Source organism: Schistocerca americana, unplaced genomic scaffold, assembly GCF_021461395.2.
Source record: "Schistocerca americana isolate TAMUIC-IGC-003095 unplaced genomic scaffold, iqSchAmer2.1 HiC_scaffold_15, whole genome shotgun sequence".
Taxonomy (NCBI): Eukaryota; Metazoa; Arthropoda; class Insecta; order Orthoptera; family Acrididae; genus Schistocerca; species Schistocerca americana.
Window position 1 is genome coordinate 7,591,838 of NW_025725583.1, and position 12,236 is coordinate 7,604,073.

Sequence of the window (12,236 nt, forward strand, 5' to 3'; positions counted from 1 at the left end):
TTTCAGTGCTGGATGAGTGATCTAAGCAATGGCCAGTGCTGAAGCAGTCTCTCCTGAGTTGGATGATGAGAATGCTAAAAATAATGAGACCACAGGCTCAACAGTGCAATCGGAGATCTGTGAAGAGAATGCTGACAATGAATATGAGATGGCAGAACTCCTCCTTGAACCAGAGGTGACATTAAATGAAGAAGAATCATCTGGAAACACTAATGTTACCCTTTCAGGACCTGTGCTGCGTGAAAGTGATCCTGTATGTAGTGAGGTTGCAAGTGAAGATAATTTAAATGTATTGCCAGTGCCACCAACAGCTACAGATTGTGAAAATGCTAGTAGTAATAATTGTGCAAAAGTACCACCCGAGTGTGATCCCAGTGAAGTACCAGGTGACCCTAGTATAAATGTGTTAGCAGAAAATGAATGTGTAAACAAAGTTAGTTCAGAGAGTGAAGGTAGTGGTGCAGTGGAAAACTCTGTTGAAAATATTATTACTGTTGGTGCTGAAGGAGCTGCAGGGAGACTTTCGGATCCTTTCAGTGCTGAGACAGAAACAGGTAATGTAAATGGGACAGATACTCAGGGATCTGGCAGTACAGCGGATTTAAATGTAAACTCTGTAGAATTCTTCAGCACTGACAGTAATTTCACTGAACTAACTAGCAACAGCTCCGAACCACTGGGCGTGAGTAATACCAAAATACCTGGTGTGGTGATCAATAATGGCAGTGAATTATTTAGTCACAAGGAATTTAAAGAGAATACTAATCCTGAAAGTGGGAGTGATGTGAAAAATGAGCCATGTGTTGCTGAAGAAGTCAAAAAAATAGCTAAAGATAATGATTCAGACATTGAAAGAGAAAAGAGTGAAACAAAAGTTACAAATTTTGATGCCCAGCAACATACAATAAATGTTCAGAGTCGTGGAAGTGAAAATAATTTCAGTCAAGTTTCTGACAGTAATGAGGAAGTTACATTAAATTCTGTAAATGTTATAGAAAATGCCAGGGATTCCAACAGTGAAGACAGCACTTCTACTAACGGTAACAATGACAGTAGTAACACATTGTGGCATAAGAAGAATGTGTTAAATAGTCACTATTATTCCGAACATGTTACTCGATATTGTACTAACAACGTTGAGACTAGTGGAGATGCAAATGTTTTGAAGTCACTTAAGCCTTGCAGTGTTATCCTTGAAAGACTCAACACAAATGTTATTGATGCATTAAAAAATATTCGCAATAGTCCATCAGGTTCATTTGAATTAAGTATTGAGAAGTCTAATAAAAGGGCTGTAGTATCTGCTGTAAAAAATGAAATCCTTTCTTTTGATCCTGCAGACTCTAACAGATTTACCTCCCAGAATGCTAGTTCAAAACTGGAATGTAGTGGTGAATATATTATGAAAGAAAACAAAGTGAAACTGCCACCCCGGACTCCAAGAACTACAAGAACTAAGAAAAGAAAGAGGAGGAGAACTATATCAAGTAGCTCTAGTGGAGTTCAGACAGGAAGTGAATCCGATAGAACCATCTGTAATGATGACAACAAGACTGCCACACGTGATAAGTTGGAGATCTCACGGAAAGATGAGAATTGTTCCAAACAAGAACCAGAAAGAAAGAAATTGAAAACTGTTGAAGAAGACAGTAAAGAAGTTGAAGATAGTGATGTAAATCGTGCCAGTTCTCCTTCAGACCCTATAGCAAAACATGGGACAGATAGCTTATGTAACGTAAAAGAATTTAAAGACATTTCATCAGTTGATATTACATCTAGTCAAGATGATTCCTCAGATTACCCAGTTGCTCCAACTGAAGATCCACTTACTCTGGATAGTAAGCAAATGGCAGATCAGGAAAACTCAGAAGATGGCAGCAGGAAGGACAATACGGATATAGGACAGATTCAAATACCAGCCTCTATCAGTTTGGGTCAGAGCAACCATACGACACTACCTGAGGATGTTTCCATTTTGAATAGGGAGTTAGGACAGGAAAGCCAGGCAACAGCAGTGTGCCATACAGAAAGATCTGATGTGGAGACAAATCAGGAAGGGGAACAATGTAGTGATTTTGATAGTCATGAAAATGGTGTAGATACAGAAGGGGGGTTACAATTGACACTGGGTAACGGCAATGTTAGTAATAGGACAAAATCAAGTTTCCAAAATGGTACCCCTGCTTGTGAAAATATGGATGCTGGTGGCTTTGGTAGTGATGAAATGCCTCCAGATGCAAACAGCTTTGAAGGAAGTGTGAAAGAAAACTCTGTGACAGACAAAAATTTGGGAGATGCCGCATGTATAATTCCTGATAAGCCTAGAGTTGCTACTTTTGAAGAAACACCTGAGGATCAAAAACCTGACCTTGCTTTTTTGTCAGTCTCATCTGATACTCATGTTGCAGATACAAAGTTCGCCAATGTGCCTGTGAGACAGCTACAGAAAAGTAACAGAGCAAGAAAATCATATACTGGGAAGGACATCAAACAGTCCGAGCAGAAATCTGGGCAGAAATCTACACGGCCCCAAAGACAGGCTGCCAGGAAAGCTGAAACTCAAATTAAGGTAACTTGGAATGATAGATTCAAAACATATTTCTTGTTTCTTTTTTCATCTATAGTAAGCTTTGCATTCTTTTTGAGAGAGTGTGTGTGTGTGTGTGTGTGTGTGTGTGTGTGTGTGTGTGTGTGTGTGTGTGTGTGTGTGTCTCTCTCTCTCTCTCTCTCTCTCTCTCTCTCTCTCTATATATATATATATATATATATATATATATATATATATATATACACACACTCTCCCTCCCCTTATTGTGGACTTTGACTCCAACCACTAATGAATTGAGTTCTTCAGGGTGTCTGGTAAAATGGCCACATGCCTCACATTTACAGTTTTGTGGAAGCAGCAACACACCCAAAAATATTGTGGGGATGTTTTAACATTACTAAACCTCACCAGTACCACTATAGAGATGGTGTGTATATTCCTGCACAGGTTGAAAACTGAGGAGATGGTACAGAGGGTAAACAACTCTGGACTTGTATTTCAAATCCCTGCCCAATCATGTGAATTAACATTTCTGTATTTTTTCTAGGCTAAATCACACAAGGCAAATACTGAGGTAGTTTTTTTGAAAAGCACATGTCTGTCATGTCTAGAGGGTAGAGACGTTCAGCCCTAAAACAATAAAAAAACAGTGTCACAATTCTAAACAACTATTTATTAACGAAAGTAAACACTTAACTTGTGTAGTAGATGTGGACGGTATGTGGAATGGTCTACAATTCTAGCAGAGCTAATTGCTTGTACACACCACTCCGCAGTAACCCTTGTGGAGCAGTTGCAGCACCTCAAGCTGCAGAACTCGTGCATCATCGTTCTCCATGTGGAGGACAAGAATGCTCATTCATGCAGAAGTAGCTTTCCAGTACACAAATTAATGGCACACTAGCAAGTGGTGTATCTCCTTTAGACTCCGAGGCCACCCATTGCAGGCATTCTGCAGAATTACCCGAAAAGCTGGGGCAGATGCAGTTTCATGCACAATGCATCAGTTGTTGTTGTTGTGGTCTTCAGTCCTGAGACTAGTTTGATGCAGCTCTCCATACTACTTTATCCTGTGCAAGCTTCTTCATCTCCCAGTACTTACTGCAACCTACATCCTTCTGAATCTGCTTAGTGTATTCATCTCTTGGTCTCCCTCTACGATTTTTACCCTCCATGCTGCTCTCCAATGCTAAATTTGTGATCCCTTGATGCCTCAGAACATGCCCTACCAACCGGTCCCTTCTTCTTGTCAAGTTGTGCCACAAACTCCTCTTCTCCCCTATTCTATTCAATACCTCCTCATTAGTTACGTGATCTACCCATCTAATCTTCAGCATTCTTCTGTAGCACCACATTTCGAAAGTTTCTATTCTCTTCTTGTCCAAACTATTTATCATCCATGTTTCACTTCCATACATGGCTACACTCCATACAAATACTTTCAGAAAGAACTTCCTGACACTTCAGTCCACATTTTATACCCTCTCTACTTCGTCCATCATCAGTTATTTTGCTCCCTAAGTAGCAAAACTCCTTTACTACTTTAAGTGTCTCGTTACCTAATCTAATTCCCTCAGCATCACCCGACTTAATTTGACTACATTCCATTATCATCATTTTACTTTTGTTGATGTTCATCCTATATCCTCCTTTCAAGACACTGTCCATTCCGTTCAACTGCTCTTCCAAATCCTTTACTGTCTCTGACAAAATTACAATGTCATCGGCAAACCTCAAAGTTTTTATTTCTTCTCCATGGATTTTAATACCTACTCTGAATTTTTCTTTTGTTTCCTTTACTGCTTGCTCAATACACAGATTGAATAACATCGGGGATAGGCTACAACCCTGTCTCACTCCCTTCCCAACCACTGCTTCCCTTTCGTGCCCCTCGACTCTTATAACTGCCATCTGGTTTCTGTACAATTTGTAAATAGCCTTTCGCTCCCTGTATTTTACCCCTGCATCAGTAGTCAACAGGAAACCTATGAAGTGTGTCAAAAATCCTGGGAATCTTTGTGAAAACAGGAATGTTCGGATGAATCAAATGCAGAATCAGTACCTACTGGTAACTGAGATGACAAATCAGTGTTGCAATGCTGACCCGAGGTCCTGTATAGAAGCTTAGACTGGTGATTGGATAACAGCAGGGCCCACCATTGCAGCTTTCGCATATTGCATGGTGGGACAGGCTTGGAGAGCCTGAACAGAGCCGATAGCAGCCTGTGGTCTGTAATAAGATAAAAGTATCACCCATTCAAGCACTGATGAAATTTGGTAACTCCGTAAATGATAGCGAGCACCTCTTTTTGTTAGGATTAGGACTTAAAATTATGGCAACGACACGTGTTTAATGAACAACTTTATTCATAAAGGACCACACACTGAACAAGGAACACACACAGACAGAGAACACACACTGCTAGGACAACTGTATACACAACGACGTCTGTGGACACCAACAATATTATGTGGTGGTAAAATTTGAATCTCAACACGCCTACTCAATTTTTACACACAGGTAGAAATCGATGAACTTGAGTGCTTAAGTTTGTGGTTCTAGGTTTGCAGTCAGAGTCCAACAACACACATCTCATGCTTCAGCGCAGGAAGAGCCTTCGTCAGCATGTCTGCTACCATGTCTTCTGTTGACCGATATTCCAGTTTCAGTGGATAATCTTGCAGGGCCTGGTGAATGAAGTGGTACTTTATGTGAATATGTTTCGTCTTTGAGTGGAAAACTGGATTATTTGCCAGTTTTCCAGCTGACTGGTTGTCATTGAACAGTACAATGTTTGATAGGTTCACTAAAGCCAGTTCCTTCACGAAGGTTGATAGGTGAATCACCTCCTTTGGTGCTTCGGAGATACTCATATACTCAGCCTCAGTTGATGAGAGAGCAACGGTCCTCTGCTTGCGCGAACACCATGAGATTGCTGACTTGCACAAGATGAAGTTGTGACCGGTATAAGACTTCCTGTCAGCATCTGCAAAACTGAATATTCCCTCTTTATCCTTGACGTAGGTTAGTGTCTTGTCAATTGTTCCCTTGAGGTATCTAAGGATTCGTTTAGCTGCCTGCCAGTGAACAAGATTATGGCTGTTGTTGTATTGGCTTAGCTTGTTGACTGCATGGCATATATCAGGGTGAGTGCCAATGGCGATGTACATCAATGCTCCGAGCAGTTCCCTGAACGGATACTGAGTCCCATCTGCTGTACTTGCAGCTGCAACATCCAGTTTGATCCGGGTCGCCAACGGGGTTCTTACGGGCTTGCAGTCATCCATTCAAAATCGGTGTAAAACTCCTCTGATGTAGCCAATTTGACACAGCGTGAGTTTGTCAACAGACTGATTTACGCCAGTGCCCAGGTAGCATTTCACAGAACCAAGATCCTTGATGTCGAATCTGGCAGATAACTTGTCCTGGATCTCCCTTGTTCTTTCCGGGTCTGATGACGCAATTATGATGTCGTCAACATAAGTGAGCAGGAAGACTTGAGAATTTCCTGCACTGCCCACATATACACAAGGATCTACACTAGTGGGCTGCAATCCAATTGACATCAATGTGGCGTTTAATTTGGCATGCCACTGTCTGCCAGCTTGACGCAATCCGTAGATGGCTTTTGTAAGCTTGCACACTTTGGTACCAGATTTTAACTTCTGGAGCATATCATCTGCCTTTTTGGCTATGTGACTGTCTTCCTCTACATCTCTCATCTTCTGTAAGAACTTGGCTAATGAGTCCAGCTGTTCCATGAAGATTTCAGTATCAATTTCACCGTTAAAGAATTAAGTGGTGATATCCAACTGTGAGACATGCAAGTTAAACTTCACTGCCAGAGCCATGAGGAGTCTGAATGATTCGATTTTTGCAACTGGAGAGAATGTTTCCACAAAGTCAACTCCGGGTCTTTGGTTGAATCCTCGTGCAACTATTCTGGACTTTCTTCGTATCAAGGATACATCACTGCGGTATTTGTTTCTTAAGACAGTTCTGCAGTCAATTATTTTTCTGTTTGCTGGTCTGTCCACGATATCCCAGGTTTCATTCTTGACTAGCGACTTCATCGTATGTAGCGCTAAACCATTCTTGACTATCTGGACTGTTCAATGCATCCTCAACACTGATTTCTGTTGCATTAGCGGCAAAGTTGATGTCATGACTTGAAACATCTGGTGCAAGCTGTGGAGCAGGTGTGACACTTGAGGAATTGCTGTCCTCGTCACATGACAGGTTATCATCTGAAATGACATCATGTGGTAGTGAGGTGACTTCTTCTTCTTCAAAATCGTAAAGTGGTTCTTCATCAGAGAATGATTCTGACTCACAGCTTCTGTTGTCACTCAAGTCTCCTGGTGAAAGGTCCATGCAGATAATTCTTTGGCAATGATGTTGTTCATCCGCAGTGAGGTCTACATAGGTTTGCTTGGGTTCAAAACTGTTATGATCAAGGAACCTGACATCTCATGATGTGTGTATCTCGTGATGTGTGTATCTCGTGATGTGTGTATCTCGTGGTCTTTTGGCACCCACACACGATAGGTACTTGAACAGTCTGAGTAGCCTACGAAGATTCCTTGCTTGCCTCTCGGGTCAAACTTCCCCTTGTTTGGCGATTTTTCCAGAATGATGACACTTTCACTGAATACATGAAGGTGTGACAAGTCTGGTTTCTTCTTCATCCACTTTTCATATGGAGTTCCACCTGAAAGTCCTTTGGTTAGGCAGCGATTTCGGATGTGGTTGGCTGTGTTAATAGCTTCGACCCAAAGTGATGGTGGCTCTCCAGACTCCAGCATCATGCAGCGAGCCACTTCAAACCATGGATCGGTTCTTTTGTTCAGCAACACCATTCTGTTGTGGTTTATAAGGAACTGTTTGATGTCGCTGTATTCCTGCTGCTCGGAAGATGGAGTCCATCCTTTCGTTGCAGTATTCCTTGGCATTATCTGACTGGAAAGATTTGATTTTATATCCAGTCTGATTTTCAGCAAAGTTCTTGAATTCAACAAATCTGTCCACAACTTCTCCCTTGTGTCGAAGAAATTAGACTTTACACCATCTGCTGTGGTCATCTATGAAGGTTACAAAATATCTTGCACCACCTAGAGATTTTTCTCTCATTGGCCCACAGACATCTGGATGTACTAACTCCAGAAGGTCACTTTTGTTTTCATCCCGCCTGGTGAAGGAGGTGGATGTGATATTTCCTTCAAGACATGCAGTGCACTTGGTGAAGTCTGCATCACTGAATTTCAAGCCTTGAGCATTCTAATCATATCTCCAGAGTTCAAGTGTCCTAATCGAGCATGCCAGATTTGCGTGTCACTTTTCGTAATTTTTGTCTCGGCAGCTGTACAGGCCTTTGGGCTGTTTTCATGCAAGTAAAACATGTTACCAACTCTGTTTGCAATCACCTTAACTTTATCGCAAGTGTCCCTTATAACTGCACGATTTTTCTCAAAGGTTACAGTGTGATTGCTGTCCACAACCTTTGCGACTGAGATTAGATTGGTTCCGAGTTTGGGCACATACAACATGTTTTTCAGGGTAATGGAGTTGGTATCACTGGCTGAGATTTTGATGCGGACGTCACCTTTAGCTGTCACTTGCGTAGAACTGTTGTCTTCATGCGTTAAAGTTTCTTGCACTTTGGTTACGCTTGTGAACACTTTAGGGTCATTACACATGTGTGATGTGCAACCACTGTCCATACACCACAAAACATTTGGTTCACGAGACTTCGGAACATGTTCGTTAATGGAAAAACAACAATGAGCTTAATCAACTTTATTTGCAGCTTGCGCAATTAGCTTCCTTTTGAAGAAACACTCTTCTTCTTTGTGGCCTTTCTTGTTGCAAAAACTGCACCTGAATGATGATTTTCCCCGTATCCTTTGCTTCTGTTTTGATTTTTGTTCCGATTTAGCACAGTCACTTAATGTACCTTTTGATTTGTTTACGAAATGTTTATGCCTGACCGGTTTGACAGACATCGCAGCACTCGCATTTTCACTGTCTTTCTGAACTCTCGCGTTGTTTTCTTCCAAGATTTTCACTTTGTGTCTCGACATCGGGTAGGTTATCACGAGATTCGATTGTACACCTAAAATTATCGTAACTATCTGGCAAACTGTAGAGCAACATTACCGACAATAAATCACCGTTTATATCGACGTCCATTGCTTGTAATTTGTCCACTGCATCGAAGAATTCATTAAGATGCTGTGTTACGTCATCACCAGGTTGCATCTTGTGAAGAGTAAGACGATTCAGTGGCGTTGCTTTGCGGGCAGGTCCTTTGGATGCATAAATTGATTCAAGTTTGAGCCATACCTGACGTGATGTGCTGCAGTTCTTCACTTGCTTCAGTTCCGTGGGGCTGATGGATAGAATGAGGTCTGCCTTCACCTTCCTGTCTGCAGCTAACCACGCTTTGTACGCGGCTTGTGCAGCGGCGAGTCCGGTGCCTTCACCAGTCATTGCAGGTTGTGGCATGTCTCCAGATACAGACTCCCATGTGTCGTTCTTGATGAGTACTGCTTCGGCTTGAATTCTCCATGTGTCGTAGTTACCGCGTGATAACGTTTCCACTCTTAACTCCAGGTGCAGCAGCCATGTGCGCTATATTTGTCGCGTTAACGGACTCAGTTTATTCCCGCACTTCAGCTTACGATTTTCCGTTTTTGTGTAAACGAAGAGTATCGCTTTTACCGATCGAGTGACCTGGGCCCATAACCTGATAGGATTAGGACTTGAAATTATGGCAGCGACATGTGTTTAACGAACAACTTTACTCATAAAGGATCGCACACTGAACAAGGAACACACAGAGTCAGAAAACACACACTGCTAGGACAACTGTGTACATAACATCAACTGTGGACGCCAACGATATTATGTGGCGGTTAAATTTGAATCTCAACACGTTTTCGAACTGGCTGCAATTGCCCTGGGTTTTGTCCAAAGTTTTTAAGGCAGAGGAAGTGCGACTGTCAGCATAACCTACCTTGCCTCAGTGCACCGCTACAATACCATAGGAACACACATCCGCTGTGAGTACAACAGGTTTTTTTTTTTTTTTTTTTTTTTTTTTTTTTTTTTTTTTTTTTTTTTTTTTTTTGTCAAAATGAATTGGACATCGATTTCTGGGAAGGGAATCCTTCAGCAGCTGAAAAGCTTGATGATGTTCCTTGGAGCACACAAATGAAACACGTTTCTGGTGCAGCCAGTTCAGTGTCGGAGCAATCTGACTGTTGGGGATAAATTTAGCATAATATGTGAGTTTGCCCATTACTGCCTACCATTCTTTTTAACATTACAAAGTGCTGGCAAATCATGGGTTGCTGACATGTGTGACTGCTGGATGAATACCCGGAGCGTTAATGACATGATCCTAATATTTGATTTCCGTGTGGGAAAATGAACACTTTGCCTTGCTGCACTTCAGGCTCACTTCTGAAAGCACTTTAGACATCCAGATAGTTGGAACATGAAGGAACCTGTGCTATCAGCTGTTCGAAAAATCGTTGAAAAATGGCATGAGCTGAGGCACTGACAAATGGTCTAGATTAAATTCGGAATAGCCCTAGGTGCATATTGATGAAGAAAAACACCCATTTGGATTGTTCGTCCAATAGCACCTGCATATATGCTTCATGTAAGTCTATTTCTGAATAGAAGAAGCCCTGTTCCAGTTTGTCCATAGATTTTTCATACTGAGGCTGAGGAAAGGAGTCTGCCACTGCCTGAGGATTAACTGTATATATGAAATCAGCACATAGTCGTAATCCACCTGATGGCTTTTTTAGAATGGCTATGGGTGATGCCCACTTACTCGGCCAGCCGGGGTGGCCAAGTGGTTAAAGGCGCTACAGTCTGGAACCACGCGACCGCTACGGTCGCAGGTTCGAATCCTGCCTCGGGCATGGATGTGTGTGATGTCCTTAGGTTAGTTAGGTGTAAGTAGATCTACGTTCTAGGGGACTGATGACCTTAGAAGTTAAGTCCCATAGTGCTCAGAGCCATTTGAACCATTTTTGAACCCACTGACTCGGACAGGTTGAGTTATTCCAGTGTCTTGCTGCCACCTTCATAGTTCCTGTGGGGCTCGATTGCAAATTGTGCAAATGGCCTGTGGGACAGGCCTAGCACGATAAAATCTTGGGTGGGCATTATTGTTAAGCCTCAAAATCCTGAGCTTTCCCAAGTCATCCTTGAAATAATTGACTGTACTTACTACATAATTTGTTGACAACGTCTTGAGACACTGTAGCATTCACTTGAAAGACATTGTGTTGAATAGAAAGATTAAACAAGTCAAAAGAAGCAAGACAAAAAAGTTTGGGCTGTTCCAGGGAAACAGTAGATAAAAAGACACAGTTTTGGTTACATGGCAGTATGTTGCTGGCAGGATAATGATATCCGTTATATGCTGCTGCACCAATGGGCTCCCTAAAAACTCGTAAGTATTTCTGTTCAATAATGTAATAGAAGTACCTATATTTAATTGCATTTTCACTGTATACTGAGCCAGTCATAAATGTACGTATTGTTAGTTTAACTGTCAATGAACCACTATTGAATGCTTCTGTTTGTGTGAAGATTAAACCACTGATGGTGTCCTGTGCTCAGATTCGGTGGATACAGCATTAATTAACACTGAGGAAAGCTACCAAAAGGAGTCTTGACTGCCATCGGGCACAACACTGTTTGGAACACTCTTTACTGAATGTATACCCACTTGCAACAAGAAAAACACTTAGCCACCCTGTTGACAGGCATGCATAGTGAAGCGCTGTGGGCGAGTCTTTCTGACATTTGACTGGAAAGTGGTGCACGCATGGCGTGATGTTCTGTTTCATCAAGTAGACTTCATATGACACGTGACCTCTGATGAGTGGACTGATTATGTTGTGCAGTGCTAAGTATCAAAATGGTTGAAGCTTGCAAGTCAGTTTCTGTCCCATCTAAAATGTTCTGTGAATCTATAATGGAGAGTATAGCTTCCATATCAGTATTAGTTAACTTAAAAATAGCAGCATGGATGCATGCACCAGAGACAATTTGTGTAACAGTATCACAGAGCAGAGCATCACTGTAGGAAAGTACACTGCAGTAATTAGACAGAGACAATCTGCATGTACTATGTACGGACAGTAGTTTGTCCACAGACACTTGTTGACACACAAGAGTATTTCCATGGTACAAGACTTGTGACCAAACACAGACTGAGAATAGAGTGCTGAGGCCAGATATAAATAGCGGCCAGCTGCAGCTGCAGTCCAAAGCTTCATTGTAGGTGCATTCAGCCGGGCTGTGGTTGGCTGCACCGGCTGTTTACTGTGCTTCTAACAGTACCTATGGTGGTGCCAACCTCGAGTCTAACTATGGGAGATATCAATGACACCACAACATGAATAATTTTCTTCTCCAGCCTTGTACAGTTCTAGCATATGCTCAATTGCTATTTATCTTGTCATCATAATCTTAAAATCTAATTTTTGAGAGAGCGTTAGCATTTCCCAATTTCAGTTCATTGTCCATTTGTATACCAAGCCTTTTCCACAATATCTAAATCTGTGCATTGTGGTAACATAAGTGGTGTTATAATTTGACAATCATGTGGTTTTCCTCACTAATTTTGGGCAACTGCTGTTTTTGGGTCCTATTGCCATTTAA

At 41.8% G+C, this 12,236-nt stretch overlaps 1 protein-coding gene across 1 annotated transcript in view; it reads left to right on the forward strand.

The window, feature by feature from the left end:
- The first annotated feature begins 255 nt into the window (after positions 1-255).
- LOC124569463 overlaps positions 256-12,236 on the forward strand; it is a 184,562-nt gene continuing 172,581 nt past the window's right edge. The window contains 2 exon segments of the mRNA XM_047131073.1: positions 256-260; positions 376-2,569. Coding sequence (XP_046987029.1) covers positions 256-260; positions 376-2,569 — 2,199 coding nt within the window.